The 18,437-nt window shown below is 42.1% G+C and overlaps 1 protein-coding gene across 1 annotated transcript; it reads left to right on the top strand.

Moving 5' to 3' along the window:
* The first annotated feature begins 9,599 nt into the window (after positions 1–9,599).
* LOC306793691 (hydroperoxide isomerase ALOXE3-like) lies at positions 9,600–18,096 on the top strand. Its single transcript, XM_079291411.1, has 14 exons — positions 9,600–9,752; positions 11,992–12,196; positions 12,333–12,414; positions 12,537–12,659; positions 12,814–12,917; positions 13,660–13,832; positions 13,978–14,121; positions 14,225–14,428; positions 15,660–15,746; positions 15,909–16,075; positions 16,210–16,331; positions 16,458–16,558; positions 16,828–16,998; positions 17,121–18,096. Exons 1-14 carry the CDS (start codon positions 9,606–9,608, stop codon positions 17,298–17,300), a joined length of 2,010 nt encoding a protein of 669 aa, XP_079147537.1. The 5' UTR covers positions 9,600–9,605; the 3' UTR covers positions 17,301–18,096.
* Positions 18,097–18,437: the final 341 nt, after the last annotated feature.

The following is an 18,437-nucleotide window of genomic DNA, read 5'->3' as shown; positions in this document are numbered from 1 at the left end:
AATTAATACGTTTATGTTGAATTTTATTTTATGCGCTGCATAGATTTTCTTGTGCGCTGAGAATGTGCGAGCAGTGCGCGATTGCTCAAGTGCGCAGCTTAGAGGGAACATTGGGCTGGGGGTAGTATCACCGGCTGGAGCTCCACCTGTCACTCTCGCTGCCTCAGATCTGCGGTCCCCCGGCAAGCTCCTCCCTCCAGCAGACCTGACACCGGTCCTAGCCTCTCTGCCATGCCCCGGGAGTATTTGGATTTAGGAGAGGCATTCAGCAAGGAGCGGGCTCTTTCACTCCCCCCTCATCGCCCCTACGATTGTGCTATTGACCTGCTCCCGGGTGCCCCACTTCCCACTAGTCGGCTATATAATCTCTCCCGGCCAGAACGCGAGTCTATGGAGAAATATAAAACTGAGTCAGTCGCCTCAGGAATCATACATCCCTCATCTTCGCCTGTGGGAGCGAGTTTCTTCTTCGTCTCCAAGAAGGACAAGAGCCTCCGTCCCTGCATCGATTTCAGAGGTTTGAATCAAATTACTATCAAGAATAAATATCCTTTGCCACTCATCTCGTCTGTTTTCGAATCCTTAGCTGGAGCTAAGATATTCACCAAGCTGGACCTACGCAACGCGTATCATCTGGTCCGAATTCGCGAGGGAGACGAGTGGAAGACGGCCTTTAACACCCCCTAGGGACACTTTGAATATCTGGTGATGCCGTTTGGATTGACCAATGCCCCTGCTGTCTTTCAGGCACTGGTTAATGATGTCCTCCGCGACTTCCTCAACCGTTTCGTGTTTGTGTATATTGACGACATTCTGATCTTCTCCCCGAATCCCCAGGAGCACACTAACCATGTCCACCAGGTGCTGCAACGACTGTTGGAGAATCAGCTCTTCGTTAAGGCTGAGAAGTGCGAGTTCCACGTCTCCTCTGTGCAGTTCCTGGGCGTCTTCATTGAGGAGGGTCAGGTGAGAAAGGACCCCGAGAAGGTTAAAGCCGTAACGGAGTGGCCGGTGCCCACCTCACAAAAGAAGCTCCAGCAGTTTCTGGGGTTCGCTAACTTCTACAGACGGTTCATCCGGGACTACAGCCGAACGGCAGAACCGCTGACGCGACTCACCTCCTCCAAAGTGTTGTTTTCATGGACCCCAGAGGCCGACAGGGCTTTTTCTGCTCTCAAGGAGCGGTTCGCCTCGGCTCCAATCCTGGTCCACCCAGACGAGACACGGCAGTTTGTCGTCGAGGTGGACGCCTCCGACACCGGACTCGGAGTCGTACTGTCTCAGCGGTCAGTTTCCGACTCTAAGCTCCATCCTTGTGCTTTCTTCTCCCGTAGACTTTGCCCTGCTGAGAGAAACTACAACGTGGGCAACCGAGAGCTGTTGGCTGTCAAGTTCGCCTTGGAGGAGTGGAGGCACTGGCTGGAGGGATCGGTGGTCCCCTTCATCATTTGGACCGACCACCGAAATCTGGAGTATATCCACACGGCGAGACGCCTCAATTCTCGCCAGGCCCGTTGGGCTTTGTTCTTCGCCCACTTCAATTTCACCATCACCTATCGGCCAGGTCACAAGAACATGAAGCCGGATGCACTCTCCCGTCAGTTTGCCCCGGAAGGGGGGAACTCTAGTCCCGACACCATCCTGTTGGCTGCATACGTGCTCGGTGCTGTCACCTGGGAGATCGAGAGGGTGGTACGTGAGGCCCAGCAGGCTCAACCTGACCCTGGAGGGGGCCCTCCGAATCGTCTGTTTGTCCCTCCGTCCGTCTGCTCCCAAGTCCTGCGGTGGGCCCACGACTCGCGTCTCTCTGGTCACCCCGGCATCCGGCGGACTATAGACCCGGCTCCGCCGCACCTTTTGGTGGCCGTCCCTCGAAGAGGAGACCCGTACGTATGTGCGGGCCTGCACTACGTGCGCCCAGAACAAGGCCTCGCACCGACCCCCCATGGGGCTACTACGGCCACTCCCTGTTCCACAATGTCCGTGGTCCCACATTGCGGTGGATTTCGTAACGGGTCTCTCCCCGTCAAACGGCAACACCGTCATTCTGACTGTGGTGGACCGGTTCTCAAAGGCGGCCCACTTCATTCCCCTACCCAAGCTTCCATCGGCCTGTGAGACCGCTGACCTACTGGTCCAACACGTCTTTAGGCTTCATGGCATTCCTGCGGACATAGTCTCGGACCGTGGCCCGCAGTTCTCATCCCAGGTATTGAAGGCATTCTGCCACACCCTCGGCGCCACGGCCAGTCTCTCCTCGGGATTCCATCCGCAAACTAACGGCCAGACGGAGAGGCTGAACCAGGAGCTCGAGGCCATCCTCAGGTGTGTGACCGCCACTAATCCCTCCTCTTGGAGCCATCACCTCCCGTGGGTTGAGTACGCCCACAATTCCCACACGTCTACTGCCACCAGGCTGTCTCCTTTTGAGGCCTCCTTGGGCTATCAGCCTCCCCTGTTCCCTAGCCAGGAGGTAGAGGTGGCAGTTCCATCAGTCCAACACAATGCCCGTCGTTGTAGACGGGTGTGGAGAGCGGCTCGGGTGGCTCTGCTCCGCACGGCTGAGCAGAATAGGAGAGTGGCGGATCGGCGTCGTGTCCCAGCTCCGGCATACCGTATTGGACACTGGGTCTGGCTTTCGACCAGGGACATCCCCCTACGCACCGAGTCGAGGAAGCTCTCCCCCAGATACATCGGCCCTTTTCCCATCATCTCCATCGTCAACCCGGTGTCGGTCAAGCTGCTGTTGCCTCGCTCCATGAGGATTCACCCGGTGTTCCATGTCTCCCTCCTCAAGCCTGTTGTCTCCAGTCCCCTAAATCCTCCACCAGCACCCCCTCCACCCCCCCCCCCCGCCTCATCGAGGGGGGCCCCGTCTACACGGTCAATCGCCTCCTGGATGTCCGCCTCCTGGATGTCGAGGTCGGGGGTTTCAGTACCTGGTGGACTGGGAGGGTTATGGACCTGAGGAGCGGTGCTGGGTGCCACGGTCCAGGATCGTTGATCCGGGGCTCATATGCGCCTACCACCGACAGCACCCCGGTAAGCCGGGCGGTTCGCCATGAGGCTTCCGTTGAGGGGGGGTACTGTTAGGAGATCGGTCTGACCTAGTGTGTGCTCCTCTGTTTTTCCCCCTGTCAGTGTTGTTGTTTGAAGGCCATGTGCTTATGTTTTGTTTTTGTGTCAGCCTATAGTTTCCACCCCCGAGTTCCATCTCCAACCATGCCCCTCTCCCCAGGCTCAGCTGTGGGGAATTCCGGTGATCAGCGCCGATGGACTTAAATACCCCCAGCTGTCCTCCGGCGCATTGTCAGTCCGTACGGTTACCAGTCTGGTTCTAGTCTCCGTGAGTTTGAACAGTGTTTTCATGAACAGTTATTTCTAACCTTTCTGGCTGTCTGCAGCACTCCTGCCGCGCAGTCGATCCCCGGGAATTCACCTGTGCGCAGAGGCCGACCCGAGTAGTACCACGGAGTTCACCGGTCAGCATCCCTTGTTTTCATCCCGGACCGTTTCCAGCTGTGAGTAAGGTTGAGTTTCCCTCCCGACTCCGGAGGCTGCATCATCCTTCCTCGGTTGAGTTTCCCTCCCGACTCAGGGAGAACGGACAGGCTTTGGCCACTGGACACGGGGCCGTAGTCTGTTTGGATATTGTTGTCTGTTTAAGTCTGCAGCTATATATATATATATATATATATAATAAAGATCTCGAAGGATTAATCTGCTGTGTGAGCGTGTGTTTGGGTCCATTTACTACACCACCACATAACACAGACTCTTGCCTTTATGCTTTTAATGGTTTCATGTGAAGCACTTTGAATTACCTTGGTGTTGAAATGTGCTATACAAATTACAAGTACAAACATATACAGAAACAACACTGTTCATGCACAGCAGGGTAAGTCAATATATTGTTTCTTTTAGCTAAGTTAACATTTAACGTTTAACGTGTAACACCAACACCATGCAACTTAAAATCACACACTAAAAACACAATCTAATGGCATTTCATCTTTATGGTGCTGCAGTCACATCATACATTTAAATTCAGTTGTCAGAGTCTAACTCATTGCTTTTTAAAAGCTGTAATTTCAAATAATACCAGACAGGAATTGTTCTAATCAGGGCTTTTACTAGCCAGTTGGCATGGTTGTCTATCATCATGTACTTAGATGATGATCAAGGTTTCTAAATGTTTTTATATCAAAATGACGATTTAAGAATTTGCATTTTTGCAGAGAATTGGAGCATTCACTCTGCAATTTAGAGATCAAAATGTGTTTCTTTTTCGAGACAGTTTCCACAGACTGACCATGACTGAGTACAAGCTAGAGGTCACAACAGGTGACCAGCAATATGCAGGAACATGGGACCACATATTCATCACCTTATTTGGAACTGAAGGGCAGAGTGAGCGAACTGAGTTGGACAACTTTGGCATAGACTTTACAACTGGGACAGTAAGTTGAATCCTGTTGAACATCCTCAAATTAGGTCTGGGACAAAGTAATGATTTTTGTTCGTGCATACATATATGCTGGGGTAGTATTTGTCTTCATGACTAATTCAAGAAACGTTTACCTTTATGTAATTAATACACTTTAAGTCACTGTGAGGATAATTTTACTGGTTATGCAACAGTCTCAATTTAATACTGATGCCTCTATATGACATACATAAGTAAATGAGACCATGAGTGAGAAAATTGGCTATTTCTATGTAGTTATTGTTTATGCTTTTCATTGGTCCCACTGGCACCAAGTTGGCGGACATATGTTTTCTTTAGATGCTTGCCTATATCAACATACGTGCTGAACTGAGTTTGTTCAACACAAATCTTTTGGACACCGTTTTACATGACACATACATTTGATCCATACTTTTCTAAATTTAGTATAGAAAATGTACGGACGAGTTCAGGTTCACATTTGGTTTTCATAAGGTGCGCCACACTAATTTATGAGTTGTCAAATTCTTCCTCAAGGTGTGGCCTATCTGACAAGATAGCCTGGAGCTCTGCAGGGGGTCCAAGGGTTCCTTCCCCGGGAATTGTGTTGCGTTAAACAAGCTCTATTTTGATGCTTATTTATATACTCCGACAACTACAATCAAAGTACATGTATACCGTACTTTCCAGCATATAAGCCGCTACTTTTTTTCACACGCTTTGAGACTGCGGCTTTTACAACGGTGCGGCTAATATATGGATTCTTTCGTAGCTTTGCGCCACCAACACATTTAACATAAATATGGATGAAGTACCTTTGACGTTTGACATACCTCTCACTAGGACTGTTAACAAAAATGGTGAGACGTCCATCACGCTGAAAACAACTGGCCATGAGAGAACGCAGTTCACTTGTGTTCTGAGCTGCACAGCATCCGGACTAAAGCTTCCACTCATGGTGATTTTTAAGCAGATGACAATGCCAAAAGAAAAATTCCCGAAAGTAATCGCCGTGAAAGTCAACAAGAAAGGGTGGATGATAGAAAGCCTAATGACGGAATGGTTGAAGGAATGCTACGGGAAGCGACCGGGTGGATAATTTCAAGCGTTGCTGCTAGCACAACAGCTAGCAGCTGTTGTGCTAGCAGCAACTGACGCCGCTGATGACGCTGCTGGTCACGGCGCTCGCTAATCGCTCCAATAACAGCTGATTCCTCCACAGAAATGCTGACTTTTACTGCACTGTAAAAGTCTGCAGAGGAATCAGCTGTTATTGGAGCGATTAGCGATCGCCGTGACCAGCGGCGTCATCAGCCCTATTAAGCGGCCAAGCCAGTTAGCCGTAAATGCTATTCAGAGCTACGAGCAACAACAGTTATTGCCTCGTTGCTTTTAGATTGTAATGAGAAGACACGCTGCTTCGTTTTACTTCTTCCATTTGGTAGCCTTGAGAGACCTTATTCTGTAAGTATGTCTGTATGAAGCATGAAAAGATGTGCGAAGATATATTATATTCGCTAATGCTAATCGCGGTTAGCATTTCCCCATTAGCGGAAATGTTAAAATTAGCTTAGAAGCTAGCGAGACAGACATGTTATGATGTTCAGAGAAGAAGATAACTTTAGTACCGGTACTGTTAAAAGCATCTTGCCGTTCAACGGGGACACCTGCGGCTTATAGACCAGTGCGGCGTATCTATGTACAAATTATGTAAGAGCTACAAGTAGCCGAACAGATCCCAGGCCGAATGCCAGACCTAATACCTGTTACCTTATCATTAAAATAGATCAGGAATTTGTTGCAATCGTCAACAGAATAGCATGGTAAAGTGGAGACAGGCGGTGAAACAATTCCTCTAATTGTGTCAAACAGAATCTTGGGATTTCTCTTTGAAGAAGAGATTAGGTTGGCAAAATAAGCAGTTCTAGCTTCCTCTACTCTAGTATTAAAAGAAACTCTGAGGTCTTTGAGATATAAACGATGCACTTCTAGCCCAGTAGCTTTCCAGAGCCGCTCTGTCCTGCGACACTTCTGTCTCACGCTGCACACAGCGTCTGTCATCCACGGATTAGTGTTATCGGCAGCCCTGGTCCTTATTATACACATCGAGGGAAAAACTCACCAGTCACAATGCAAACGTCTACACCCCGAGTACAAACATAGACAGAAACAACACTGCTCATGCACAGCAGGGTAAGTCAATATATTGTTTCTTTTAGCTCAGTTAACATTTAATGTTTAACACCAACACCATGCAACTTACGTGTTATAATAATTTTTTGTTTGTTTAAATTCATATTAATCCTTATTTCCAGACAGGGAATTGCACCATGAGCACCAATTTCTCTCTGGGGAAACTTGTGCTGGTCAAGGTGGAGAAAGATCGTTCTTTGTTCCACCCAGAAGATGAGTGGTACTTCTCCAAAATAGTGGTGAAGGTGAAGCCATTCTTTTCCCCTGTTACAGATGGATCTCCAGAGGAGAACTGGTGGAGTTGAGAGCAGGGAGAGGTCTGCTTCAAGTTCCCAAAATATTTGATGAAAGATACTTTAATATTGAGAGTGGGGCTGTTGCCGACTCTGCACACGGTTTACTGGTAAGAGTGAAAGTAATGTCAGGTCAAGCCCACTGATCCATTCGGCTGTTCAAGGGACAAATCCATTCGACAGATATGGGAGGACAAGATGTGCAGTCTGCCAAAACTCTAGTCTTTCGAGTTGCAAGTTTAAACCGGTGTTTCAGGTTTTAAAAAGAAAATGTTTGTTTTTTGTGACTGTTTATTTTGTGAAGAGAAAGGGGAGTTTGTTAAGTGCTTAGTCAGAAACGGACGACAACGGAAAGTCAGGACTGCCGAGAAAATCATTGGTGCTCGTCTGCCCTCAAATCAGGACTTATACTCCTCCAGAGTCAGGAAACCCTTCACACCCTGAACACAACCTGTTTAAATCTCTCCCTTCTGGGAGGCGTTGATCAAAACACTACACTTGTAGTAATGTAAACAGGATAATCCTAGACAAAGTTAGGTGTTGACAATGTTTTTTGATACCTGTTGAAAATAAATTAGTTCATAAAACCAGGTACAACCAGGTTCAATTCAGGATTTATACTCCTGAGTCAGGAAACCCTTCACATCCTGAACACAACCTATTTGAATTTCTCCCTTCTGGGAGGAGCTACAGAACATTGTACGCCAACAACCAGACACAAGAACAGTTCCTACCCCACAGGCTGTCACTCTGATGTACAGTTACTGTCGTACACCGTCATCAATCCAGTAACACCCAAATATACACTGCTGCTGTAATAGATTATACAGTTTCTGAAGCACAATTTGCTGTTGAAAATATATAGATCTGTCACTATAAATATACATCCTACACACTGTTTATACAGAATATAGTCATATTTAAATATGCATACTGTACATAATAGTTCAGTCCATGTATATCTATTTGATATTGTAGCGTGAACGGGTCCTGCCCAACGGAAAGAAGGGCAGGATCGCACCTAACACGGTGATAACTCCGTCAGTAGTCCGAACAACCTTAGGGGATTCGTGTCCCTCTGAAGAGTCGGAAATTTACCTTCGGCCTTTTATCTCACCCCATAGCTGAATCGTTAGGATTTCGGAATTATTGTCTTTCTGAGAGTCTTGTACAGCTACGCCCGAGGCGCTCTCAGTAGGATGTAACACTAACACCCAGTATGAATAGTTACGTAGATCGTCTATACTTTACTTTTGCCTACTTTAGTTTTCTCAGCATTTTTGACTAACACTGCCAAGTCATCACCCAGGGAACTTACCTGACGCTCCTCTGGTAGAGTCAGTCGTCACTAATATATCACAAGTTTCCGGGACAGGGGAAGAGGGGTAACTTAATCTAAAAAAACAGAGTCTTCAGTTTGAGTCCCAGACACTTACAAATGGTAAAGGCTGTGGATTTATTACAGTTTTCTCAAAACAGTTACATAAAACAATTTCAACTCAATGAAAGTCTAAGTGGTGCAAAAGATATCAGTCACTGTAAGCTATCTTCTGACAGCAGAAATGTCTCACAGGGTCTTCTACAAAAGAAGAGTAGTCCAGTCTCTACAACTGGAGAAGAAGCTCTTTCTCTGAGTTCTACTGCTGCCTTTTATGCTCGTCTGAGGCTGGCACCTCAAAATCATGCATCACTCACACATGAGGAGTCCTGTTTCTGGATTAACAACAGGATGTTTAAACGGTTTGATCCTGTTTGAACCGGATGTATATGGCATGAGTGACTTTCTTACATAAAAAGTTATAGAAATTCTAAAAGGTTATAAAAAGTGTAAACAAGTGATATGTTGTGATGGTTATAATAAGTGTAAAGTTATATGTTGTGATGGTTATAAAAAGAAAGCAAGTTATATGTTCTGATGGTTATACTTCTATGCTTTCATATTTTTCTACAATCTCTTAACAGTAGGTATGTATGTGCACAATTTGTTTTGTTTACGATTGACTTGTAAATACACGTTTTATTTCTTATTATCTGTCCAGCTTTGTTGTCCTTGTCCCTTATTTATATTTCTGTGTAAGTAGTAGTAGTAGTTGTAGTAGTAGTAGTGGTAGTAGTAGCAGTAGTAGTAGTAGTAGTAGTGGTAGTAGTAGTAGTAGTAGTAGTGGTAGTAGTAGTAGTAGTAGTAGTAGTAGTATAGAAACAACATTTTTAATTGACAGTTACAACACCTCTTATGTCAATACACAGTGAGGGAAGTACTTAAAAGAAGGTTGAAGTCAGGGTGGAGGAGCTTATAAGAGCCAACAAGCAGGAACACAGTTCACAGAACAGCTTCAAACTGAAGGTATGGGTAGGAACTTTCCTTATCTTTCCTCATGGTATAAAAGTAGATTATCTACACTTGTAGTAATGTAAACAGGATAATCCTAGACAAAGTTAAGTGTTAAAAATGTTTTTTTGATACCTGTTGACAAAAGAAATTGAGTTTAGAAAAACTATCAAAAGTTTTTGGGAAATAAATTATTTACAAATTTTAAAACGTTTTATACAAGTGGTATCAAAACATATATACACTGTCATTGATGCATTTTTTGAAGATAATTGGAGCATTCACTCTGCAATTTAGAGATCTAAATGTGTTTATTTTTCGAGACAGTTTCCACAGACTGACCATGACTGAGTACAAGCTAGAGGTCACAACAGGTGACAGGCAATATGCAGGAACATGGGACAACATATTCATCACCTTATTTGGAACTGAAGGGCAGAGTGAGCGAACTGAGTTGGACAACTTTGGCATCGACTTTGCAACTGGGACAGTAAGTTGAATCCTGTTGAACATCCTCAAATTAGGTCTGGGACAAAGTAATGATTTTTATTCATGCATGCATATGTGCTGGGGTAGTATTTGTCTTCATGACTAATTCAAGAAACGTTTACCTTTATGTAATTAATACACTTTAAGTTCCTGTGAGGATCATTTTAGTGGTTATGCAACCATCTCAATATAATACTGATGCCTCTATATGACCTACATAAGTAAATGAGACCATCAGCGAGAAAATTGGCGATTTCTATGTAGTTATTGTTTATGCTTTTCATTGGTCCCACTGGCACCGAGTCTGTCCAGTCTTGGCGGACATATGTTCTCTTTAGATGCATGCCTATATCAACATACGTGCTGAACTGAGTTTGTTCAACACAAATCTTTTGGACACAGTTTTATGTGACACTTACCGTATACATTTGATCCATACTTTTCTAAATTTTGGATATAAAATGTACGGACGAGTTCAGGTTCACATTTGGTTTTTCATAAGGTGCGCCACACTAATTTATGAGTTGTCAAATTCTTCCTCAAGGTGTGGCCTATCTGACTCGATAGCCTGGAGCTCTGCAGGGGGTCCAAGGGATCCTTCCCCGGGAATTGTGTTGCGTTAAACAAGCTCTATTTTGATGCTTATTTATGTACTCCGACACCTACAATCAAAGTACATGTATCATCATTTTTTTTTTTAAATCAAGTGTGTAACACAAAAACTGGTTAACTTTACATATTAATTATGAATTGACCCTTCACTAAACCCCACCCCCCTTGGTTACTGTTGCCTGTCAAAGTGGCGTTCTTAACACTATGGAAATGGAAATAATTGTTCAGAAATATCAGAGAGAAGTAGACAGAAAGGACTACACTGTGCATTTGAGAGCTAAGGTTACATTCACAATGTAATTTGTTGGCTGAGTGTTGTGAATGAACATGAAATTATTATTATTATACACATCGTGGGAAAAGCTCATCAGTCACAATGCAGACGTCTACACCCCGAGTACAAACATATACAGAAACAACACTGTTCATTTGGGGTGGGAATCACCAGAGATCCCGCGATACGATATTATCACGATACTGCGATATTATCACGAATCTGCGATATTTTGAGTGTTGCGATAACATAGGCCTATATTGCGATTTATTACTTTTTTGAACTTCAAATGATGTCCCCAAAGGAAAACTGTGTCAACATGTTTTATCCAATAAGATAAAGTTTTCAGTCTGTTCATCTCACTTCAATCATTTTTATTGCAGCAAAATATCAAGCAGCAATGTCAAGCAGACATACTGACCAACAATGTCATAAATGTTGCATGAACCTGACAAACTGAACTGTTTGTATTACTACATAGTCCAACTTAACTAAATGCAAACGTGTGGACTCAGTATATGAACTATAACTTATATAAGTAGGATATAAGAGTTATATAACTCAGTGTAACTTGCGATGCGTGGACGTCGAGGGTAGAGAGACAGTTATGCTCTGCACTCTCCCCATGAGCCTGGCTGCTGTTGGCAGATTTAACCCCGTTGTGAGGCCAGATGTCTCTATCTTTGTTTTGACCAACTTCCTACCAATCACACTGACCCGAAACTTTTGCTGACCTCACCAGAAAACAACTCAGCACCATCTAGTGGATAGTTTATATCATAAAAGATCAATACTTGGCCTCCGTATTTCACAATACTGTGCTGTATCGATTTTTTCCCCCACCCCTACTGTTCATGCACAGCAGGGTAAGTCAATATATTGTTTATTTTAGCTAAGTTAACATTTAATGTTTAACGTGTAACACCAACACCATGCAACTTAAAATCACACACTAAAAACACAATCTAATGGCATTTCATCTTTGTGGTGCTACAGTCACATAATACATTTAAATTCAGTTGTCAGAGTCTAACTCATTGCTTTTTAAAAGCTGGAATTTCAAATATTACCAGACAGGATTTGTTCTATAAAGGGCTTTTACGAGCCAGTTGGCATGGTTGTCTATCATCATGTACTTAGATGATGATCAAGGTTTCTAAATGTTTTATATCAAAATAACGATTTAAGAAGACTGTCCGGTCTGTGTGGACGTTTGTACTCCTTAGACACTTACGTATATCATGTTATATTAAATATTATCAGTTAAATGTGTATTGACAACACTCTAACATACATGTTAAACTGTATTATAATGTATTTGTTTGTTTAAATTCATATTAATCCTTATTTCCAGACAGGGAATTACACCATCAGCACCAATTTGTCTCTGGGGAAACTTCTGCTGGTCAAGGTGGAGAAAGATCCTTCTTTGATCCTCCCAGAAAATGAGTGGTACTTCTCCAAAATAGTGGTGACGACACCTGAAGGAGAAGCCATTCTTTTCCCCTGTTACAGATGGATCTCCAGAGGAGAACTGGTGGAGCTGAGAGGCGGGAGAGGTCTGCTTCAAGTTCCCAAAATATTTGATGAAAGATACTTTGTTAAGATTTATAGATATCACTACTTTTCACAGGTTTGTTTTGGTGCGTTTGTCTTTTAAAACTTTACTGATGTTATGTTCTTTTCATGCCTCAGCCTTGAAGGCTTTTGAGGAGGACCATCCAATGTTGATTGACCATCGCAAACAGGAGCTGATACATAGCAAGAGCTTTTACCAGTAAGTTTTTATGTGTGCAGTACAGTATGTACCAGGAGCTGCTTTTATAGTCTCAGAAGCTTCATCTGGAGAAATTTATACTTTTGGTAACTTTGATTTTTTTGTTTTTGTTTGTTTTTCAGATGGACCACTTTAGCTGAAGGACTACCCTACATCAGCAGCTTCAAGAATGTGTCTGATCTCCCAGCTGAAGTCCGCTTCTCTAAGTCCAAAGAAACCGAAGTAGATAATGTGAAAAGGGAAAAGTAGGTCTACATCGTATAAAATGGACACAACCAGGCTCGATTATCGTCACATTGTCTATGTTTTGAGACAAAAAGTAAATTTGAAACAATAATATCAGTATAATGTTTAATCATGTATTCTGGATATCTTTTTTTTCACCCTGTCTTACTTCAGTGGTATTGAACTCATACTCAAGGGGCTGCTTGGATCTAAAGAACAATGGGAAAGCATTGATGACATGAAAAACATCTTCCGGTGGAAAAAGACAACTATGTCAGGTAGATTGTTTTTCCCCATTATCCACATCTGCAGCGCAACTCACAACAATAATGTCATTGTCATCATTTCATAACAAGTGAATATGAGCATTTGGCAGACACTATCATCAGTTCCAATGTCACAACAGTTCTTTCTACAACACTGCTTGATACAAATACAATATGTATGAAAACAGTTCAAGAAAGGTTGATACACTGATTCTTAAATGTATGAAGTGGACTTGGCACTAATATATCTGTAATCCATCTAGGATTTGAAATAAAATGTAAAATCATCCCAAAATGTAAACCCAAGGAACACTTCTAACTAGAAAGGTGCACTCAGCAGAGTGTAGATATCAGCTAGGTGTGTCTAAACAACTGAATACAACCCATAATTGGCTGTAACATTTATTGTATGATTATGAATTTACTTTGAAATATGGTCTGATAAAGGACCATTAAAGAAACAACAGAAACCCAGTGTGATAGCACCATCCAACATCTATTGTCAGTTTTGAATGAAATTCTACTGTGTCTTAAATGTCAATTGCATAATGTTCTCCATTAAAATGAGTTAACGATGTCTAATTACATTAGATTGGATGTTGTTCCTGTCGGGTAAAACAATTAATTTTCCACAAAGTAAAAATCTCTCAGGAACAAACCAGCAATGACTATGATCAACATGTACTTCAAAAAAGTTAGACATCAGATAGATATTTAGATATTATATGAAATATCATATTTGCAATTCTTCCAGAGTATGTTACAGAGCACTGGAAGGATGATGACTTTTATGGATTCCAGTTTCTGAACGGAGTCAATCCCAATGTGATCAAGCGCTGCTCAGAGCTTCCCCCAAACTTTCCAGTCACAGAGAAGATGGTGAAGCCGTTCCTGGAAGAAAAAAGCTCTCTGAAGAAGGAGCTGAAGGTATGAAAGCAGAGTGGCTTTACTTTGGAGATAATCTTTGCTTTTGGAGACGATATTTGTGTTTCATCCCAATATCACATGTGTGATCTGTGAAACCTATTGATGTCTTAAACACTTCTTCCCTCTGTCTTTCATTCCCATACAGAAAGGCAATATATTCCTCTATGACCAGAAGAAGATGGATGGAATACCCGCTAGAGCCTATCATGGTGAACCTCTGCACGTGACTCCTGGTCTCTGTTTGCTCTACGTGAACCCAGAAAACAAACTGATGCCCATTGCAATACAGGTCTATTCACATGATCATATTACATCCCGTAGTACATTACTGTCTCTTCAAAAGTCCAGTTGCACTATTTTAACAAACAAAAACTAAATATATTTTTTTTCAGTTGCATCAACAACCTGCTGAGCTGAACCCCATCTTCCTGCCCAGTGACCCAGAGACTGACTGGCTGCTTGCCAAGATGTTTCTTAAAAATGCTGATGCCCTGGATCATCAATCAGTCCAACACCTCATGAAAACTCACTTCCTGGCAGAGGTCTTTACTGTCGCTGCTCTCCGCAGCTTCTCTGTGATTCATCCCCTCTATAAGGTGCTGGTGCACTTCTTTTATCTATTCCCTTGATCAGAACTGATGATCTGACTTTTTATTGATGGAGTCTTTTAAGATATGATTAATGACAAATCAGAAAATTTCTTGTCAGAATCTCTTGGTGTGAAAAGAAAAATGACAAAATATGTACATCTGAATATTCATCACAGAAAGAGCAGTCTGTGTTTGTGTCTTTTTAAAATATCTGCATGTAGTGGGTAATAATCATGAATAATTATGAAAAATGTATGAACTGAGTATAAGCACCCTACCCTTCCAATATATTACATCAACAAAACCATTCCAAAATGCCATGACATATGAAAGTACAGTCAAATTGGAAAGTCGTTTCACATATTGCTCAACATCCTTCAGAAAAACAACAAAATATGTTTCTGATAGATCCGATTTCATTTCATTTTCTCCTTTTTCTTTTATTTTTAGGGATTTATTCAGGTTTATACATAGAATGATTTAATATATGCTGTATTAGAGAAGTTTTCTGACCACATGACACTTTTACAAATCAGTATGAATTGGTTAAGAAACACCATAAAACAGCAACATTCCTTGTTCGAGTTACAGCCAGGAACCTTTGTTGCTTGTCAATTCCCTCTCTGTCCCGTCCCATGTTTCCTGTCTGTATCGGAGAGAGAGTTATTCCAGTTTTTAACATTCCTTGTGAGTCATTAAACATGTAGTTACATGTATCTGAAGAAATCTGCCCTTGGAAGCATGAAAACATTTCTCACTTCACTTCAGATTATTAGTTTGCAAATGTTGCGTTTTTGATGTTATGTTCGTGAAGTCCACAGTCTGACCACTTTGTAATGCCTATATCTATATGGGATGTTGCCCTTCTGATATACAGTCATTAAGACGAAAGAATAAATTTGCGTATGATTCTTCAAATTTTTGAAGTGAACCTTGACCCGCCACCATTTGAGTATCTTTTATAGAAAAGACAGCACATCAAGCAGAGACGCTTTTCCCGAGTAAACCAATTGTGTATGTGTTCGTTCTAGTAAGCAACGGTCTTAATAGTGCAGACCAAGATATATTTGGGAGTCCAGCCCCACTATTTTATTTAGATAACTGTAATATTCTATCCAAAATAAGATTTCTAATGAGAATGTTAGCTTATGGATTTCTTTGGTGATCAACACAAACAAGATGTGCTGCCTACAACATCGTAACATGACTTTTAAAATATTTCCCTTTGTCTGCACAGCTGCTGTTTCCACACTTCCGGTACACTCTGCCCACAAACACGAAAAGCCGCACATTTCTTTTGGGACCTGAAGCCGCTCTAAGTACAGTATGGCTCTGTAAAATACATATTTCTGAAAATTCAAACTACTCCAAATAGATTGCACTGTTGCAAGACAAAGTTATACCTTTGACTTTTTAACAATGCATAATTATTTTATTTCAAGAAATGTGTCTCATGGTAACTATTTGTGCATTATTGATTTATTAGAGTTCACTGGGATATGACGGAGTGATGGAGCTCATGAGAAGGGCTCTCTCTGAAATGACCTACAGCTCCCTCTGTCTGCCAGAGAACATCATTGCACGAGGACTGGAATCCATCCCCAACTTCTACTACAGAGATGATGGCCTGAAGCTGTGGAACATCATCAACAGGTTATCTTTCAATAAATATCACATCTGTCCAGACCGATTTATTCTACAAGCAACAGCTGAGAGTCATTCAGTCTTGTTCACATCCAAACATTTAATTATTTTTAACATTTAATCTAATTATTTTGTGTTCATAGCTTTGTGAAGGCAGTAGTGGGGTACTACTATCCCTCAGACAGTGAAGTACGTAAAGACACCGAGCTGCAGGAATGGATCAGTGAGATATTCACACATTGCGTCTTAGGAAACACAGCCTCAGGTATTTAACCCATGCTGTGACGTCATTTGTAAACACAAGATATATAAAATCTCAATAGTAGCCTTTAATATTTAACGAAGACAGGGATTGCCAATAATTAACTCACAGTAATTGTGCTACCAACAGGGTTTCCAGCAAGCTTTCATACTGTCGAGGAGGTGATCAAATTCATCACCATGCTGATCTTCACAGTGACGGGTCAACATGCTGCTGTAAACAATGGACAGGTAATTAGTTGGGACAATGGAATATGTATTGATGTTTGATCAAGTGCAAGTTTGCTTTAATAATTCAAATTTATGAACATTTGGCAGGTCTGCAATCTGGTTATTATTCATTCCATTGTTTTCTTTCGCTGAGCATTACAATGGTGCAATGGTTGAATTCCCAATGTAGATTTACATAATTATTTTTGTGATGTTTGACATTCAAATAATTGTGTTGAATTAGTTTTGTATCAATGATGTTACATATTGAAATGTCTCTCATAACTTAGTTTGACTACTTCTCCTGGGCACCAAATGAGTCACTCCTGCTGCGCAAAGCTCCTCCAACCACTAAGGGGCAGTCAAGCATGAAGACTATTTTGGAGACCCTCCCAGATGTTGGTGACACAGTCAGCATTGCAGCAATAGCCTGGCTACTTGCAGAGAAGTACACTGACACGGTAGGTTTGGTGATGATAAACGGTCATTATAACTCGTCCACATTTTAAATGTTTAAAATAAATTGTACAAAGCACAATACTGTGTCAATCAGATTTACAGTTTCGTTTTGTCCTTTTGGCAGGTTCTCATTGGTGCATACCCCGATGAACGATTCCAAGAGCCTGCTCCAAAGCAGATGATGAAGGAATTCCAAGCAGAGTTGTCCGACCTCAGTGAAGCAATTTCAACAAGAAACTTGCAGCTTGAAATACCCTACATATACCTGAACCCTACTGAGATCGAGAACAGTATTGCTATTTAGCTCCGCCTGATAAGCCTTTTATTTCTCTGCATTAGGCAACAATATCAATACCTTTTTAACACCTGTCTTGCATGCTAGGTTGTGGGTTAAACTCTGGAATACTATACTCGAGGCTGTATCATGTTAAGTCAGCCAATGATAGGGCACCTGTATCTTTGTGTGAATTATATTCCACATGTTGAGTAATAACTTAAATGAGCAGTTTAGGTAGCAAATGCTGATGTTCTCTCCAAAAATGGTCACAGCTAATTTCCTCACACTTGTTATTATGATAAATTGACCACATATTGGGAATCTAAAGGGTTATTTCTGGCATGTAAACATATTAAACCTTAATAAAGTGACATATAATCAGCTTTTCTCTTGCCTCAAAATCTTGCAAGACTCATGGCTGGTCTCAAGGTACTCAATCCCAATGTACTCTGGGGCACTTCATTATTACCTCTTTATTATCAAACTATTACCCCACTATTGATATATCATACTGTACTATATGGTATTACCGAGCTGTAACGTAAAGTGCTACATGTTTTGGGTTTGTTTGTTACTGCTGTTGCGTTTCTATTTTCACCTTTTGCATATAACTGGCTTAAGGCCATTACTTCTAAACAATATCTTACAGGTGAATGAGGGGTGATGGGAGGGATGCATCGCGCATTTGTGATTTGTATTCATTATGTGTACCCTGGGGGTGCGCGAGGTGCTTCTAGGGGGTGCGCGAGAGGTAAAATGTAATGGTGGTCTAATGGTGTAATAATTAATATTAAAAATAAATTTCACAAAGTAAAAACATGAATGTAACAGACTGTCTCGTGTTTGTCGTTCTGGTGTTGACGATGATATGTCACTTGAGTGTTTCCGTAGCGAAGGCGCAACCCCCGCCTCTGGCCAAAGGAGAAAACAATAATAAAGAGAGTAGCCGTGGGCTGATACAAGATGTCTAATCTCCCGACTCCAGTTATTACTGTATGATAAGTGCCCTTATACACGAACCCAAGACGCTCGGTTACACGCATTATAAAAATCCGCCTTGTAAGATTTAAATTTAAAATTAAAGACATTCATGCAAATATGATAAACTGGCTGAAAATCGGGGAAACTGTCAGGTGGGACATCTGAAGCTATCAGTCATAAAAG

Source organism: Melanostigma gelatinosum, assembly GCF_949748355.1.
Source record: "Melanostigma gelatinosum genome assembly, chromosome: 19".
In the NCBI taxonomy this organism is placed as follows: Eukaryota; Metazoa; Chordata; class Actinopteri; order Perciformes; family Zoarcidae; genus Melanostigma; species Melanostigma gelatinosum.
This window is presented reverse-complemented; position numbering and strand designations above follow the sequence as displayed.

Bases quoted from the DNA above. Each gene is read 5' to 3' on its own strand.
- LOC306793691 (XM_079291411.1), top strand. From the start codon at position 9,606: ATGACTGAGTACAAGCTAGAGGTCACAACAGGTGACAGGCAATATGCA. The intron at 9,753-11,991 runs GTAAGTTGAATC...CCTTATTTCCAG, and splicing joins TCGACTTTGCAACTGGGACA to ACAGGGAATTACACCATCAG. The intron at 12,197-12,332 runs GTCTGCTTCAAG...TTCATGCCTCAG, and splicing joins GGAGCTGAGAGGCGGGAGAG to CCTTGAAGGCTTTTGAGGAG.